Consider the following 19,651-nt stretch of genomic DNA (forward strand, 5'->3'; position numbering starts at 1 on the left):
TTTTAGAGTGCTTATTTCTTTTTTACATGTGTTTCTTTTGTTTTCCTTCTGTGTAATATGTTTTATACCTGCTTTCAACTAACTCTTACTGTAAATTCTTAGTAAATCTAATTGGTAAAAAAGGTAATACTTTTTTTAAAATGCCTCCGTCACTTTTTATCGTATGAACTATGTAGAAGACAATGTTTTGAAACCATTACTGTTAATAGTTATGCGCTTCATCCTAATGTCACAGTTTGTATGAATTTCAATTAGAGCTCATAGACATTTTTATTTATTTATTTTTTATTTTATTTAATGCATTTTTATAAAGCGCGGACTTTACCCGAAGGTGTCAGAGCACTGTACAATAGAACCAGTTACGTTACATGAGAGAACTGTTGTAGGAATAAAACAAACAAAAATAGCATGCCATAGAGTCAAGGCAACGCAGGCAAAAGGCACACAATCTCAAGCACAGCATGACAGACTGTACAAGCAAAAGTAGGAATAAATATGACAAATTTTACAATGACTAAAGAACTTCCTGGCGCACAATAGCAGGCCATAGAATCAAAACAACGCAGGCAACAGGGACACAATTTCAAACGCAGCAAGCACAGGATGTACAAGAAAAAATATAAACATATGTGACAAATTTACAATGACTAAAGAACTTCCTGGCGGGGTTTGAGAAGGAGGGAATTAGTTCTGAAAGTGTCTTTGGAATAAAAGAGATTTGAGGTCCGCTTTGAAGATCTGGATGGAGGTGATGGCACGGAGCGAAGGAGGGAGCGAGTTCCAGGTTCTCACCACATTACCTGAGAACGATTATGCCAACAATTTTTCTCTTTTGAAGGAGGGGGGATCAAGAAGGAACTTTTCCGCATTCCGAGAAGGTCTTGAACCTCCGTACAGTTTGAGTTTATTTGCCAGATAGCGAAGGGAGGAAGAGTACAACGCTTTGTGGGTGATGCACGCTGTTTTGTAGATAGCTCTAGCCTTGATGGGAAGCCATCGGAGAGAAGACAGGATAGGAGTGATGTGGTCACTTCGTTTGGACCCTGAAATTAAGTGAGCTGCTGCATGGAGGATGGATTTGAGGGGGGAGAGGTGAGATTTGGGAAGGCCAGTCAGAAGAAAATTATAATAGTCAAGTCTGGAGAGAACTAGCGATTGGACCAAGGTTTTTAGGTCATTCTCCGGGAAGAACCGACGAATCCCCCATAAAAGTCGCAGTTGATAACGTGCGCTTTTGGCCATGGAGTTGATGTGTGAGATTAGGTTGAGTCTTTTGTCAAGTATGACACCTAAGGATTTAGCGCAGTCCACAATGATGGGTTTACTGTTGAGTAGATTTGATTGATCCATCCAGGCTTGAACAGGAGGCGGAGAGAGAGAGATAGATATGAGGAGGAATTCCGTTTTGGAGGGATTGAGAATGAGTTGGTGAACTAGCATCCAGTTGTGACTATCTATCTATCTATCTATCTATCTATCTATCTATCTATCTATCTATCTATCTATCTATCTATCTATCTATCTATCTATCTATCTATCTATCTATCTATCTATCTATCTATCTATCTATCTATCTATCTATCTATCTATTACTTGCCACATGTGCCTTGCTACACAATAATTTAGACAGCTTCCAGCAAATAGTGATCGCTAATTTAAATTTGTAGCCAAGACAAATGTGTTTAGATAAAGCCAATAGACAACTGAATGACCTTGAATGTTAAGAGAGAACTAAGATGGAAGGAATACTTTATTGAAGGGAATTATACGTTCTTAGAAGAGCCAAGAGAATGGTTATATAGATGTCTGATCAAGGAGGAGGAATATCGATCTTTTTAAGGTTGAGGATCCAATGCCACCTACTAACCTACTATGTTTTTGTTACCGAAGGAGGATAGTAATACAACAAGGCCACTGGCCAGACCATACGTTCAGCAAAGAACAGTTATTTGGAAAACATTTAGATCACATTTTGTTGCCACATGTACATTCACTGATTCTTATATCTGGAGCACAAAATATTTTCTCTATAAAATAGCATGTACACATTGGGAACCTCATTACATTAGATGCCACATCTTTGTACAAATTCATCAGATATGAGGATGGGATGCTGGCCAAAGAATATCTTTTAAAGGTATGTGGTATTAGTATATCCACCATACTAGAATGATTTTTAACTATGATGAAATAGAGTCTTACATACAACATTTTTTTCTTTGACGAGATATTGTGTACACAACTCCAAGAGGCCTTGATGGGTATCTGCTCTGCCTCAAGTTACAAAAATTAGTTCATGGGCTGGTAGGAGGAGCAGATGGCTTGGAACGATACCAAGTCGGTATATACTCGAACAATATAGTTATTTGGTAAAATGTTATCAATGGTTTGTTCATAATTTGGATGGGAAATGGAGAAAGAAGCTTCAGGTTTATTAATAAAACTCAATCAGAAGGATTTGGGTTTACAACTAATAAGTACTTTGAGCAAAAAAGTAGCAATGTTTCTAGATGTAAGATTCATTGTAGTGGATTGTGCACCCATCATCATAAATTAAATTATCGGCCCATGGAGATAGGGGTCCCCGGGGCCTCCAGAAGACTTGGGGAGGAGAGCTGTGCCCCCTCTCCCCCCCAAAAAGGAGATTTCTCCAACCCCCCTAATCCTTGGCCCACCCTGGGGGCGTATATGTTAAAAATATGGGAGACTGTTTTTGTTTTTTAAGGACCATGGATCCTTTGTGCCCTAAGGTAACTATAACTCACACCCTCACCATGCAAGGCTAATTACTCCACATAATCCATCACTCATGACATGTTCTGTGACATCATTGATAACATCACTGCAACATCTACGCGCCCTCCTCCCCTTTATTTAAAATCGGCCTTGGGGGATCGGGACCCGGGAGACTCATTGAGGCCCCTGGGGCCAGAACTTGCTTGGGGAGGGAGACCCCCACTCAGATCCCTCTCTCCAAATACTTTAAAGTAAGACTCCTTGACCCTGGCACACCCTGGGGGTTCAAATAATAAAGTGTAAAACACTGGCTTCCATTTTATAATGTTTTTAGAAAGTTGCGCTTACGCATGATTCTCACTGGACTCCTGGTGGATCGTGGCTTTATTTTCTTTAAAGATTTTGGCTTGGGCGCCCTCTTGGAGCCCCCCAACAAGACCTAGGGAGGAAGGGTATTCCTAACACAACCCTGATATTATTTTTAGCCCAGGACACAGGACTACGTTCCTGAGTGCTGTAATGGCTGTCTGCAACATTTTTCATGTTGCAGGCAGCCAAACAGAGCTCTTGCTCCAGCAGAAGTGTGTCTCCCATGGGATTGCCCATTAAAAAAAAAATAGGTTTAATAGCCTCTCACGATTAAAACAAATATATATATATATATATATATATATATATATATATATATATTGAATGAATTTACACCAAATCACAAAAAACATGGTTTGTGAACGAAGATCTAGCTTCCTGCCAAATTTGGTGTAAATCTGTTAAGCAGTTTTTGTGGTAGTGCTTCTTAAAAAAATCTATAAAAAACTAGTTTGGATTTTGAGTTTTAGGACCGCCACTTTTTCTCAGCTCCAGATTGACCGATCACTCCAAAACATTCCATGCACAAACTAAGCAAACAAGAGCACTTATTGGAATGTTTTGTGAAGATTCGTCAAACTGAGACATAGTTATTAGCATACATATATATATACATATATATATATATATATATATATATATATATATATATATATTACCTACTGGCGGTCGCCAGTAGGTATATATAGTTAGAATTTTCAAAAATCCCATAGAGAAAAAATCCTATGTCTAATAACTTTGGCATTTGTGGACGGAATTGGCTGAAATCTTCAGGAAAATGGAACATTTTGTTTCTGAACAGCCCCTGAAAATTTGGGGGGGTTTTGTCAAGGGGGGGCCGAGAAAAAAGGGGGGTCCCAAAACGCGTTTTTCCCATGTTAATTTCCATAGGGCGGTTGGCCTCACTTTTAGCTCGAAGGGCTGAATGGATTTGCACGAAACTTGGCAAAATTGTAGGGACTGGTAGCCCGATGTGCCTTTGCTAGGTCTCAATATATGTGCTCCAGTGGATTTTGAGAAATTAACGTTCAAAAAAATATATATATCTGTAACAGCGCTCCGGGTAGCTTTTTCGTTTTTTTTGCGTGGGGAGCACCCGGTACGCTTTTGTGCAATGGGCGGTGGTAATCTAAATGATGAGGGGGGGGGGGCAGCGTTCAAAGCACATCAGCGTGCATAAACACGAAAATGTTTTTATCTACCACGTACTTGACTTATCTCTCTGAGATGCATTCCCTTGTGTTTCGGCAATGGTAGTCTGTTCATTACATAGATCGCCCGAGGGCGGTAGTACAGACCGCGCGTAGGAAAGGGTCAAAAGCCAGGGGTATAGGAGTATGTAACAAGCGAGCCATTTAATTGAAAAAACTAAACGTGACAAACGGTTGCAGGATCAGTGAAGGTTGATTTTATAATTGAAAGTATATAGGGTTGTCCGTATTCCTAGTCAGTACCCTTCCCCGCCCGCCATGTGCACAAAGACCGCATACATCCCCCATAACGTCAGGGCTAAGTAACTAGAACGTCATAAGGAGTTGCAAGTCGCTCCCATACTGGCGCCATTTTGGTCTAGGCAAGGCAGGTCCAGAGTATAGTTCAATGTCTCCAGCGGCAGGACCAGAATCCCTTTCGGCAGTTCTGGCTTCGTCATTACGAGCACTAGAAAACAAGACATTCTGGGCAATACCACCCTTGACACAGCCCTTTATTCTACAAGATGGTGTCTTTCAAAAGCCAGGGGTATAGGAGTATGTAACAAGCGAGCCATTTAATTGAAAAAACTAAACGTGACAAACGGTTGCAGGATCAGTGAAGGTTGATTTTATAATTGAAAGTATAACAGGATTAGTTACAATAAAATCGTCCATACGCACACCATGGGCGAGTATCATGGGTAACATTACTTCGAAGCTTTAATAATACAATAATCAATAATGAAAAACCGACATCAATAGGGTTGTCCGTATGCCCAGTCAGTACCCTTCCCCGCCCGCCATGTGCACAAAGACCGCATACATCCCCCATAACGTCAAGGCTAAGTAACTAGAACGTCATAAGGAGTTGCAAGTCGCTCCCATACTGGCGCCATTTTGGTCGTGGTCAGGCAGGTCCAGAGTATAGTTCAATGTCTCTAATACGTAGCGGCAGGACCAGAATCCCTTTCGGCAGTTCTGGCTTCGTCATTACGAGCACTAGAAAACAAGACATTCTGGGCAATACCACCCTTGACGCAGTGCTTTATGCTACAAGATGGTGTCTTCCATTCAGAAAATATTGTTGGCAGCATTTTGAAAGGAAAGATAAACGGCCGTTCTCCTAGTGAGTCTCACATTGTTACATTTATGAAGAATGTTGAAGAGTAGTATGTTGAAAATCTGAAGCCATTGTTCTACAAACTCTCAACCAGCCTTGGATGGAAAAATCCTGAAGAATGTACAAACTGAAAACCAGTTTTTGTCTGCATAGCATCAGCAGCAACACTTGAGTCAGCTTTGTGTGAAGCCGCCATCTTGATCCAATCAATACCGTCCCCCTGCACACATTCAGGGACCAGGCCGCATTGCGAGGGCACCGCAGGACGTGTCTTCAGCTCAAACGGATTGTGGGACAAGGTCCAGAATGGAAGAGTCACCAAAAGGCTAAAAGTCCCGCCGGACCCCGGGAGCCGCCCGGCTATGTCGGGGGCGATCTCAGGCCACACCAGGGCAACAAGACTTGGGGAGGGGGCAGGAGCCAAGCGCCCCCTCCGAGTCTGCGCCACCACACCGCCCCTCGGGGGCCCTGAAGAATGTACAAACTGAAAACCAGTTTTTGTCTGCATAGCATCAGCTGCAACACTTGAGTCAGCTTTGTGTGAAGCCGCCATCTTGATCCAATCAATACTGTCCCCCTGCACACATTCAGGGACCAGGCCGCATTGCGAGGGCACCGCAGGACGTGTCTTCAGGTCAAACGGATTGTGGGACAAGGTCCAGAAGAAAAGAGCCAAGCGCCCCCTCCCAGTCCGCGCCACCACACCGCCCCTCGGGGGCCTCCGTCAAGCGGCTCATGGAGGCACCGCAGGCAGCGGTTCTTCAGATCAGTGGCTCTCACCGGCAAGGCTCCCCTCCGTCAGCAGCGATCGTTGGCGCTGTGGTTGCGGCCGGAGGCCCCACCTAGTCAACGCCCCGGCCTCTCCATCTCGTAGGCCGCAAGAGTGGGCGCAACTCAGCTGGCCGAGCGAGACTTGGGGAGGGGGCAGGAGCCAAGCGCCTCCTCCCAGTCCGCGCCACCACACCGCCCCTCGGGGGCCTCCGCCAAGCGGTTCTGTGAGGCACCGCAGGCAGCGGTTCTTCAGATCACAAAAGAGTCTCATGCTCGATCGACTGAGCTGGCCGAATCAGGCAACAAGAAGGTGGGGGGGGGGGCACCTCTTGCTCAACCACCACCTGAGGAGGTGGTACTCTCTTCCTAGGAGGTGGTGGTGGTGGTGGGGATGCACCAGCTGAACCTACAACAAGATGAAAGTCAGAGTGAGGAAACAAGGAGGGGTTTTCATCATTTGGGACAAAAAATAGTTCTAAACCAATGAAAAGTGTTATTTTTAGGTCACATGACCTAGCCTTACATCATTAGGAAACCAAAAGTGAAATGAACCAATGAAAATTTTTATTAACAAGTCACATGACCTGTTATGCTTACGTTACGCGCTCCGCGCCGCGCCCCGGATCGCTTCCGGGAAGCTGCGCTTCGCGCCTCACTTGGCGCATCGGGTGCGCTAACGCGGCGCGTCATATGATGCATTACACGACAACGCGATACTACAGTGTTTCTGGATGTTTCAGACTGAAGCTGGCGTCAGCATGAGAGCACCCCGTGGCTACGTCGTGGCCATTCCGCGAGCAATCATGGCAGTCGCTCCCCACCGGAAGTCTGCGGGAGTCGGGGGCCCCGCTGACTCTTGTAGAATCTTCAAGGCTGAGGGGACGCTTTTGGGAATGGGGCCCATGCCCTAGCAGTCAAGCGTCCGAGTTCCAGGGTTGCCCAGAGCCATCCTTGCAGGCCAGGCCCAAGTCTGTGGAGCCGACCGCCATTTTGTGAGCTCCGTGGCAGCCGCCTGTCGCTGTACCGCAAGAGTGGGTGCAATTCAGCCGGATGGCGGGTGAGACGATGTAATAGCAAGAGCAGGCGCAACTCAGCTGGCCGAGTGAAACGCTGGGGTGCAGCTGAGAAACCTCCACCTGGGGAGGTGGGGGAGGCTCGTTCGCGCCGCCTCTCCCTTCCAGTGCACCCCACGCCATCTCCTGGCGCAGGTATATGTGATGGTCGGACCAGGGCACCGCAGGACGTGTCTTCAGGTCAAACGGATTGTGGGACAAGGTCCAGAATGGAAGAGTCACCAAAAGGCTAAAAGTTCCGCCGGACCCCGGGAGCCGGCCGCCTATGTCGAGTGAAGCGCTGGGGTGCAGCTGAGAAACCTCCACCTGGGGAGGTGGGGGAGGCTCGTTCGCGCCGCCTCTCCCTTCCAGTGCACCCCACGCCGTCTCCTGGCGCAGGTATATGTGATGGTCGGACCAGGGCACCGCAGGACGTGTCTTCAGGTCGAACGGATTGTGGGACAAGGTCCAGAATGGAAGAGTCACCAAAAGGCTAAAAGTTCCGCCGGACCCCGGGAGCCGGCCGCCTATGTCGGGGGTGATCTCAGGCCACACCAGGGCAACAAGACTTGGGGAGGGGGCAGGAGCCAAGCGCCCCCTCCGAGTCCGCGCCACCACTCCGCCCCTCGGGGGCCTCCGTCAAGCGGCTCGGGGAGGCACCGCAGGCAGCGGTTCTTCAGATCAGTGGTCTCACCGGCAAGGCTCCCCTCCGTCAGCAGCGATCGTTGGCGCTGTGGTTGTGGCCGGAGGCCCCGCCTAGTCAACGCCCCGGCCTCTCCATCTCGTAGGCCGCAGAGTAGTCGGGGAGAAATCCCGGGAACGGCGGCATGCATTTGGATCGATGTTGCAGCAGGCTGCCATGTAAATAGTTATTTAATAAAACGTTTTACCCTGTTACTTTGCTGATGTGTTGTATTTATTTTTAATATTTGCATAGGGTTTGTCGTTATTTTGGGCAGGGTGGGCGGCGGAGCCGAGCTGTCTTGCAGCCATCATGGCGTCGAGCTCGGTTCCTCTCACTAGTTTCATATTTCTCATGAGGGGTTGTTCCTAATGTTTCTATTTTAGCGAGGTCAAAAAGAGATCCCATTAGTGGCCTACTGATTTTGCTTGATTCCTTTTGTTTTTCTAACGATTTTTCACTATCTGCAAAGACTAAACAGAGTATTGCGACTCTGTGCTTGTTTGTAAATAGAGAATGAACCAAAGAGAACCAATTCCAAAACAGTAAATGCTTGGATAACAATCAATCAAATGGAGAGGGAAGCAGGCACGACGGATTACAACGGGGGCAAAGGCCTGCGTTACCTACCCTTCACTATCTGCAAAGAGAGAATATTACTAAAAGAAAAGAGGGGGGGGCAGCGTTCAAAGCACATCAGCGTGCATAAACACGAAAATGTTTTTACCTACCACGTACTTGACATTTTAAAGCTTTTGATATTTGCTAATAAAAAAACATTGAAATTCACTGAAAAAACCATAGGTTATAGACCATATATAGTTAGGAATTAGCATTTACAAAACCTTGAAAATTCACTGAAAAAACCATGGGTTATAGACCATATATAGTTAGGAATTAGCATTTACAAAACCTTATTTTACTCACACAAAACCATTGAAATTCCATATATAGTTAGTTGCACTAACTATATATCGCGCACCCGCAATCCACTGCTGATCATGTCACATATTACATCATTCATGACATGGTCAGTGACATCACTGATGACATCACTGATGACATCTCAAATGACATCACTGATGACATCACTGATGACATCTCAAATGACATCACTGATGACATCACTGATGACATCTCAAATGACATCATTGATGACATCACTGATGACATCTCAAATGACATCACTGATAACATCTCAAATGACATCACTGATGACATCACTGATGACATCTCATTTGACATCAATGGTCACATCACTGATGATATCATTCATGTGACAATGCAATGCATCTCCTCACACTTTAATATAACCTCTGTTACACCCAGTGTTAAATACAGAATATAATTTTTTAAACCATTGACACACCAATACTAGTTACTACATACGCACTCACTGATTCCTATGTCTACACACACATTCACTCATTCACCCATACAATCATTCATACATACAATCACTCATCTTTACAACACTATCATATGCACTCATACACCTATACAGACACTCACACTCTGCCACTCATCCATGGAGTTACTCACACACCTAGTCAGTCCTGTAAAGAATCAATCACACTTCCATTTTCTAATCTATACAGTTAAACATAGAGTACCTTACATTTTCAAATATATACTAACACATTCTTACTCTCTTATACAATCATTGATACAAGAACACATTGATCTGCACAGAGTCACACATCTCCCAGCCAGCCACACACACACTCAGTCTCCCATACAAATACTTGGACAATCAATCAATAACCCATATAGTTACTCATATAGCTACTGATCAACACATGCAGCAGTTTACAGAACAACAGACATAATGATGCACAAATTAATACAGTTTAGTCACTAACCCATGCACTCAGTGAGACACATTTAATCACTCACTCATACAGTCAGTCACGCACCTACTAAATCTTTTATTTAGACACTTCTACATCTACTCATTTTTCAATATGTAAAACATATTTAAACTTTACAGAAACACACAGTCACTGGATGATGTCATCAGTGATGTCATTTGAGATGTCATCAGTGATGTCATCAGTGATGTCATTTGAGATGTCATCAGTGATGTCATCGGTGATGTCACTGACCATGTCATGAATGATGTAATATGTGACATGATCAGCAGTGGATTGCGGGTGCGCGATATATAGTTAGTGCAACTAACTATATATGGAATTTCCATGATTTTGTGTGAATAAAATAAGGTTTTGTAAATGCTAATTCCTAACTATATATGGTCTATAACCCATGGTTTTTTCAGTGAATATATATATATATATATATATATATATATATATATATATATATATATATAAATAAACTGGTTTTAAAACTACCCCATCATGTCTACCAGAAAATTACACAGCATTCTGGGACTTGTAGTATTGACGCACCTCGCGCCCTACAGGTTGGACTCACACCAATACGAACCTTTGTTGCATGGGGGCGGAGCTTGTTGTCACCTTTCAGGATGGGGCAAGGTATTTCAATCTGTGATGGCGGCCGCATCCTGTTCAGACCGTAGGCACTGAAGAAGGCAGAGAAACAAGCCGAAATGCATTTGCCTTATTGATTGTCATTCTAACAATAAAGAAACCTCCTCTGTCTCCCTTACTGCGGCCTCTTCTTCTTTTTTTATGGAGAAGATTCTTTGCACACAGTCAGCGCGAGTGCCAGAGTCGCGCTTCAAGAGGCCCCCGCACCGCAAGTTGGCCCCGGTCATCCTGGCTTCTGCTTCAGTGGTGGCGTTTGTTTCCAGGTGACTGGGAGGGCCGGGGTCCACCGCAGGACTCAGGAGGAAAAGAGGCAGTGTTGGAGTCACCTGGCTCCACACTGGGCGAGTTGGATTCCCAGACTTGCCCCTGCTAATTGCCAAACCGGGACTTGGAGGTTGGTGCGGTCTGGTGAGCAGAGGAGGCATCGGCATTGGAGCAATTCGGTGACAATTTCCCGCAAACTGGTTTTAACTACCCCTGCATGTCTACCAGAAAATTACACAGCATTCTGGAACTTGTAGTATTGACGCACCTGGCGTCCTACAGGTTGGACTCACACCAATACGAACCTTCGTAGCATGGGGGGCGGAGCTTGTTGTCACCTTTCAGGATGGGGCAAGGTATTTCAATCTGTGATGGTGCCCGCATCCTGTTCAGACCATAGGTGCTGAAGAAGACAGTGAAACAAGCCGAAATGCATTCGCCTTATAGATGGTCATACTTACAATAAAGAAAACTCCTCTGTCTCCCCTACTGCGGCCTCTTCTTCTTCTTTTTTTTGGAGAAGGTTCTTTGCATATATATATATATATATATATATATATATATATATATATATATATATATATATATATATATATATATATATATATATATATTTTGGAAAATTGCCACGCTGCAGACTGCTACTGCATAAATCCAAAATGACGAGGAGTGAACCCAATAGTTGCTGGTGCAAACAAGTGAATTTATTTCATGATTGCCAGCGCTGCCGCCATGACGCGTTTCGCCTCCGAGGAGGCTTGATCACATGACAAACTGCTAGCCTTCAAGCAGACTATTTAAAGTGACAGTGCAGAATAATTAACAATGGACATAGTTAAAATACTGTGCAAGAATCGCGATGCATAAAACATTACTAAAATATGCTAAAGTTCGTTAAAACCACCTGTACAATAATAAACTTAAATAAGAAAGTTTAAAATATATAGTACATCGGTAATTTTAGATGGTCGCATACTGCTAAAATTTCCTATGTACTCATGGCGGAAAATTCACCTATGAAAGGAAATTCAAAGAATTCTTTTTATAACCATATGCTTTACATATTACGATAGATAATTCATATTACCTCCAATCCTTTAGCAAGCCCGTTGTAACCCTCATTTGCAATGAAAGAGAGCGTGATTCTGCACATTAGTAACAATAGATCTTTTTTTTCCCCCATATGCATAGTTACTGAACACATAGAGCCCAAGTGGGCCTGTCACAAAAAGCAGTCTGCTAAATCCTCTAAAGTGCATAATAAGTGATGTGCAAAAATGTTATAAAGTGCAAATATATGAAACAGTACAGATTCCTGATATTTACAAAAAGGTCTAAAAGTTGTAAAGAATTTATCCAAAAGAGCCACCACATAACTTTAAAAATTATTAGCTAAAACCAGTTCATTATTTATATTATCCGGACAGGTCAATACAGCAATCCTGAGAATCCTAAATGCAGGTATATCGATCTTCCCTGTCATTTAATCCATTTGGATTCTTTGTATTAAGCTCCAGTATGTACCTGGTTTCAAGGAGACGGAGTTTGGTCTCACGGTCACCTCCCCTCCTTGATACCCCCTCTGTATCTATGATAAAATACTGGAGCTGATCAGGAATGCCAAGATGTTTAGCTTCAAAATGCCTGGCAACCGGATAATTTTGGTCGTGTCCCGAAATTGCATGTATGTGTTCGAGTATCCGTTTGTGAGCGGGCAGCCTAGTGCTGCCCACATATTGTAGCCCACACGGACACTCCAACACATAGATGGCATATTTCGTTTTGCAGGTCAGCCACTTGGTGATAGCAATAGGTTCCTGTCGAAAAGGACTTATGTAATGTGTCCTATTGCTGCCGTAACGGCAGGCTTTACACTGGGGACAGGTCTTAAAGCCCTTTTTAAGTGGCAACCAAGTACTTGAAAGTTTTGGCTCAATGGTATTACTACCCAAAGCCTTCGACATGGAGGGAGATTTACGGAAAGTGAGCAAGGGCTTATTGCTCACTCTGTGACCGATGACAGGGTCACTTTGTACAAGATTCCAGTTTTTATATATGATTTTTTCTTAGATCTCCATGCTGGCGATTATAGGTCAGTATAACCCGGGAAGAGATTTCTTGGGTCCCAACCCGCTGTTGGTCAACCTTTGTACTGGTCCTGTCCCTAGGAACTAGAGCCTCTAGCCTGCTGATAGATTTAGACCACTGGATAGCTTTCACCAAGCTGGTATTGGAATATCCCCTCGCCAGGAAGTGCAATCTGCAAGCCTCCTGCATGGCTGCGCATTCGGCTTCCGTACTGCAGACTCTTCTGATCCGAAGCATTTCCCCGAAGGGAATGCTCCGGATTAGATGAGCCTGATGGTAACTGCTGGCATGTAATATTGTATTACCAGCGCTTGGCTTCCTATACAACCTAGTTGACAAACCGTTATTTTCAATAAATACCTCCACATCCAGAAAACATATAGACCTTGGACTAATATTGGAAGTAAAATTTAAATTGATGTTGTTCTTATTGATTGTTTCTACAAAGGCCTTCGCGCTTTCAATAGTTCCCCTCCAGATAAGAAATACATCATCAATATATCGCAGGTACAGCAAAATATTGTTAGAAATAAATTCTTGGTGTTGGCCAAAAAGGACCTGCTCCTCCCACAGCCCGACGTGTAAACACGCGTAGCTGGGGGAGAAGCAGGCCACCATCGCCATACCTCTGACCTGCTGGTAGATGGCCCCATTGAAAATGAAGAAATTTTGCTCCAGGCACATCTTAGTCATATCCAATAGCATTTTGTTATGGGCTATCGAATTTGGAGGGCACTTGTTGAGATAGAATTCCAAAACCTTGAGTCCGTCACAATGTCTTATGGAGGTATATAAGGATAAAACATCCAAAGTCATCAATAGCATATCAGAATCCCAAGCAAAACGCTCAATTTTGCTCAAAAAATCGAAAGAATCCTTAACATATGAGTCCAAAGACTTGACATAATCTTGAAGAAAGAAGTCGATGTATTTGGATACATGCTCCATGGATCTGTCAATAGCAGAAATTATTGGCCGACCCGGTGGTACAGCCGTTCTCTTATGAATTTTGGGGATTAAGTAAAAAGATGGAATAACTGGATGTTCTTTTAGCGAAACTCATCATAGGATAGAATGCCCGCACTTCTCCATGCCTGTAGTTTATGGTATTGGTCCACCCATGTGGCTTTTACTGTTTGGATATTACTTCTGCGATAACAGGTCGAGTCACTCAGATGAATTTTTGCCTCTTTTAAATAAATTTCTCTGGGCCAAAGGACCACATTGCCGCCCTTATCTGCTTCTTTCACGATAATGTCATGGTTAGTTTGTAACTTACTAATTAGTTGTTTATAACACCTGTTTTGTTTGGTAGTACAGAACTTTCTTTTATTAGTGGCGGTATATAATTTTTGGATATCCTGCACCACTATTTCTTGGAAAGTATCCAGGTTGTCGTGAGCCATGACTGGCTGGAATGTGGATTTGCCTTGAAAGGTGTGACATGTTGACTGATTGAGGCTTGGGCAGCGATCGTCACATTTTGGCTGGACCCTTCATTTTGTAATTCCCAAATTCTTTCAAAAGTGGCCTGGCTTTGCCTGTTATCAATTGATGGACTGGGCATGATATCTGATTGGTTGTTCTTTTTTGGATGTAATTCAAAAAACTTGTTCAATTTTAACTTGCGGGTGAATCTGTATATGTCCATTCTTGTGTCTGCATAGTTCATATTACAAGGCGGGCAGTATGATAGCCCTAAGTGCAGGACAGCAGTTTCCCCAGTAGTTAGCTTCAAATTAGAGAGATTGATTACGGACTTTGGTTTGATTTCTTTACCGTTTTTTTCTGAAATCGTTTCCAATGGCCTTGTTTTCCTGAGTTGCATCCGCCTGGAGTTCCGGGCATGGCATTTCCTCCGTTCCCAACGTTTGTGATTTGCCCGCTGCCTTTTACTCCATGAGACTTGTGGGACCTCAATATATCCAAAAAGTTCCAATCTCCTGGTGACACTGTCTCACAGGCAAAGTAACGGATACGGACCGCAGGATTTGCGCAAATTAATTTATTTCTGTGCAAAAGGTCGGCATGACGCGTTTCGCGCTGCAAAGAGCGCTTGATCACATGACATGGTGAAGTGTGTTCACTGGTTTAAATACAGTTTGAATGCTCTCGTATGCAATTGGCTTCGCTAGCATACAAATTCAATTAATGTAGAAGAAACACTGTGTACAAAAACTACAAGTATGTCTTCAATAATGTTTCATCACATTACATTCAAATTTCAATGTTAAGAGCAAGTTAAAATCCACATTCTAAACCAATGCTAATTATGTGTGCAAAACAGTGCCAAAGTGCATGAAGTTGTTAGTTGTGGTGTGAATATAAAAACATTTCCAATTTTATCCACAGCAACCTGGTTAAATAACAGTTACATGCAATTAATCACTGTATAAATACATCCAGGTTAATGTTTGGAAGGGCATCGAGTGACACAGATGTATATATAAAACAACATTGGGGCCCCAATGTTGTTTTACCCCATTTCTTGATATAATAAAATTCTGTAAGAGATCTAACATAAGTAACAAACATTTCAGGGAAATTAAGATTTGAGGAGGCTGTTACATGGATTGGTTCAGTCTTACTTGGTTGATATCTCGGTTTAAATACCTAGATGTAGGTGCAGGGGGAACTATCATATTTGCCAAAATTAATTCGAAGTTGGTTGTTAAAAGAGAATTGTCTCCCCCAATTGGCCAAAGGTTCATAAAAGGCTAAATTGCCCTAATGTCGGCACCAAGTAACTGTTACACAATAGAATAGATTAAGCTAAAAGACTAAAATTATTAGATAAATACAATATTAGCCTAAAAACTATTGCTATATATAAAATTGTATTAAATATAAAATTTGTATATAAGAGAAACATGTTACTAGTATAAATAGTCAATAAATAATATGCAAACATAGTAAAACCCCCAATACACTTCATAATGTTAAAACCTGCTGAGCCTATGTACCTATTTAAAAGAAGTAGTCCTGTTGGATTGGAATTTGATGTTTTCAGAGGCATGTAAACAAATCTTCAGTGACGTTGAGACCTTATTGTTGTTTGGTATTAAGTTCCAGAATATATCTGGTCTCTAAACGACGAAGTTTCTCCTCTCTGTTACCCCCTCGTCTGCTGGCTGGGACACAATCAATGACATAATATCTTAATTCACGGCTTTTGGATTCATGTTTCAGTTTGAAATGTCTTGCCACCGGGTAAGTGTTGTCTTGATTATTGATTGCTCGGAGATGTTGTAATTTTCTTTTATGGACTTGGAGCTTCGTGCTCCCTACATAAAGTAGATTGCAGGGGCAGTACAACACATAAACTGCATACTCGGTTTTGCATGTCATTAGTTTGCAAATTTTGTGTTCCCTTTGATCAAATGGCGAGAAGTACGTGGTTTTGTTCACACCCTGTTGGCAAGCTTTACATGATTTACAGTTAAAAAAGCCGGTATGTGTTTGCAGCCAGTTAGGTGACTCTATGAGTTCTGGACTGGTTTCCACTAGTTCATCTTTCATTGATTGTCCTCTACTATATGTTATAGATTGTCTTTTGGCTAGTTTATGACCTATAACGGGATCACTTAAAACTAAACACCAATTTTTTTTGATGATAGATTCAATCTTTTTATGCTGATTACTGTATTGGACAATGATCCTGAACTCCTGATCCATTTCAGTCATGTTTGTATCCATAGCCATGTTGTTAGTGCCTTCTCCTATGTCCAATAAATCTACACTATTTTTAAGCATAGATTTGGAGATAGCTGCATTGACAACCTTGTCAGAGTAGCCTCTCTCCTGAAACCTCTTCTTGCTTTCTTTCTGGGCTAAAAGGAGATCACAGTCTTTGCTGTGGATGCGCCTTAACCTCAGCATTTCCCCATAGGGGATGCTGTTTATCAGATGTTTCACATGTGCACTTTTGGCATGGAGTGTTGAGTTTATATATATATTTAACCACATCCCTCCACCACGGAGAAATCAGAGGCCTGAGGGGAATCCTTGGAAGACAACTTGTTTAATTCAGCACAGCAAACAGTGGCGGCTAATGCATTTCGGCAAAGTGCCTTCCTCAGCGCCCTGCACTGAATGGAGTCCTTCATCCTGATGCACAAGTCCTGCTACTCTTTTGATCGTGTACTGCAAGCTCCTCCCCCTAGCTGATTCGGCTCACCTGTTGGTTGTTGCGGTCAATGAGCAAACTCCAACTCCCAGAATGCAATATGTTGATGCATCTGGGTCGGCGGTGTGAGGGAACGTGTATCAAATGGTACAAGCTTGTCAGTCTTATGCAGGTAATGGTGAAGGAATCCCCAATGTAGTGCCAAAGTCCACAAAAGCTTCCTTGGGTCCCCTCGGACTGCTGCTGCCCATCAAACAAGGAAAGCGAGTAAGCAGGGGCAGCCATGCAGCAACATAACGCCCTGTTGGAGGTAAAATACCTCGCTCCAATTACCTCCTTCACAACAAAGGATGACGACGCCGTGTGTGGTTTCCAAAGGTTATTGTCGGCCACTATCAAATGCGTTTCAACTGCACAGCAGTCTTGGTCACTGCTGTGCAGTTGAAACGCGTTCTGACAATAAACTTTGGCAACTACACACGGCGTTGTCATCCTTTGTTGTGAAGGAGGTAATTGGATTTGATAGGACCTACTCTCGTGGTCATTATGACTACCTCATTGGATTTTATCCCAACCATAATTCAAATTAGGATTGACAGATTTCTTTATTTCACCGGCGACATCATGTTTCAATTTCAGGTTTTCATTTGTGAATCTACTGCATTCTCGAACAAAAGTACAACATTGCACTAGCATGTAAAAGAAATGGAAGACAAGCTGCACTGGAAAACGGTGTCCCTGGGGGCATGGAGTCTTCTGTTAATCTTCCCAAACATTCTGGCCGTGAATACAGTCTGAGCCTCCAAAGGTATTCTCTTATTCCCATCTGTCAACCACAGAGTAATCATTGATTTGGTACCCTTGTTGTCTGTTTACACCACTCCTATCTTGCAAATGACTTGTCTCTTTAGCTTAGTGTTTTACGCAACAGAGGAGACAAGGGCACATTAGAGAATTTTGCATACATCAATAGTAGAAATATGTCGAAAGCAAGTGGTGCATTCCACCTCAGGGAGACTCTACAAACCACAAAATATCTAATGAGCTAATGATATGAGACTCAAATAGGAAACATCTTCCTGGTCGTAAAGAAGTGTACATATTTACAGAAAAGTCTGTGGATCTAAGGCACAGCGCACAAGGGGAGTAGGGTTATCACCTAGCTGGACACTATATTCCTAGCTCTTGGCTTTTATGTGACAACCTAATATTTCCTTGGAGTTGTAGTCATTAGTTTCCTCAATCAAACGAATTGTAATGACATCCTCAATAGCAATGAACTAAACATGAATATCAATGACTGGAAGCATGGTGGTCAGATGACATGGTGCTAAGTGGTAGCTCTAGAGGGATGGAATCAAAAGCCAAATCATCAATAAAGAAGGCCCAGAAAAAGCGTAGAGCGTCAAGTGTAAATATTAAGGATGTTAGAATTGAACTCTGTGCTCAAATGTTGGATGCAATGTCAAGGCCGAACAGTCAATGGTGTAGATAAGAGGTGAACGCAGGTATGGGGCATATGTGTATTATTATATGCAAGTAGTCAATTGGTGATTATTGATGGTATAACTGTATAAACATCAACAGTCCGTTATTTTTGGCTTGAAATTATTGTGGAACTCAAGTTATTCTAATGCAGCTTACTTGTGTTTCACAACTTGAACCCATTTTGTCTAGGCTTTTTCATTATAGTGATGTCTTTGGTAGCTGCAGCATTTGGCGATCAGCCTTATTTGTTGCAGTTGGTGAGAGAGGGTGAGGACGTTGGGCTGCATTTACACTTTCTTCATTTTAGACAAGAAGCTAAAGGATGGCCATGATAATCCGTATTCAACCACACTTTCCAAGTTCTGCTTTTCTCCACCCATCGTAGATGGATTCTTCCCTGAATTCAAGAACATCCTGACTCCCCTAGCTACCACAAAACTTCTTCATCTTCAACGTTCATTCTCTAACTCTGAACCTGTATTGTGTCTACTTCCCTCCCCAACTGTTGGTTCCTTTTTCCTCAATTCTGATTCCCTGATCCTTTCTGCGTTGCTTACCTCCTCTTCAAATTGGGAGTAATTTACTTGACCCATCCCACTGGAAGTGAATACGCCGAACCAAAAGAAGGCAATGGTCTTCACCATGTCAAAATCTGACAGGTCGATGGTGATGTTATTGGCGTTCTTCAGAAAGTCAGCCGTATACTAAAGGACAAAGAGAGGAGAAAAGAGGAAAACATGTTTCCATGACACAAGTAAAAACAAAGAAAAAAGTCCGGATCAAGCATACTGAGCTTTAACCACAGCATTTTCTTCAAATAAGACCATCACTTGATCAAAGTCGAGAAAAGATTTGGTACTGAAAGAAGTGGCTCTTCGTTGGCATTAAGCTGAGAACTTGCAACCAAACTGCCAGGCCAAAATACAGGACCACACCAAAAAACACATAAGGAAAACATGCTTCACATAGGCAAACATCTAAAAAACATTGGCAAATTAATCAAAAGAAGTTACAAGAATCCTTTTTGTGTATGGGTTGGACCAGTAAACCATGTGTCTGGGTGGGTCATGCTCTTTCTGGCACCTATACATTTGTTCTATAATGGAGCACAGTTTCAAACCTGACTTATTTATTCTTTTATTGAAAGAAACAGTCACATTTCAGAAAGAAATGCGGTACATTGCAGCCAAAACACACTATTTATGGTCAATTACGATTTAAGTTGTTGACACAAAGAAAGAAGTAATGG

The 19,651-nt window shown here is 42.8% G+C and overlaps 1 protein-coding gene and 1 long non-coding RNA gene across 3 annotated transcripts in view; one reads left to right on the forward strand and one right to left on the reverse strand.

Moving 5' to 3' along the window:
* The window catches only part of PROM2 (prominin 2), a 464,577-nt gene that overhangs the window by 66,281 nt on the left and 378,645 nt on the right, over nt 1-19,651 (reverse strand). For both annotated transcript variants that reach the window (XM_078667029.1, XM_078667028.1), the window contains exon 15: nt 18,960-19,106. In XM_078667029.1, the coding sequence (XP_078523155.1) occupies nt 18,960-19,106 (147 nt within the window). The remainder of the gene's footprint in view (nt 1-18,959; nt 19,107-19,651) is intronic.
* LOC144792146 (uncharacterized) overlaps nt 1-19,651 on the forward strand; it is a 98,674-nt gene that overhangs the window by 20,167 nt on the left and 58,856 nt on the right. The gene's annotated exons all lie outside the window — the stretch shown is intronic.

The sequence above is a fragment of the Lissotriton helveticus genome, chromosome 11 (genome assembly GCF_964261635.1).
Source record: "Lissotriton helveticus chromosome 11, aLisHel1.1, whole genome shotgun sequence".
Lineage (NCBI taxonomy): Eukaryota > Metazoa > Chordata > Amphibia > Caudata > Salamandridae > Lissotriton > Lissotriton helveticus.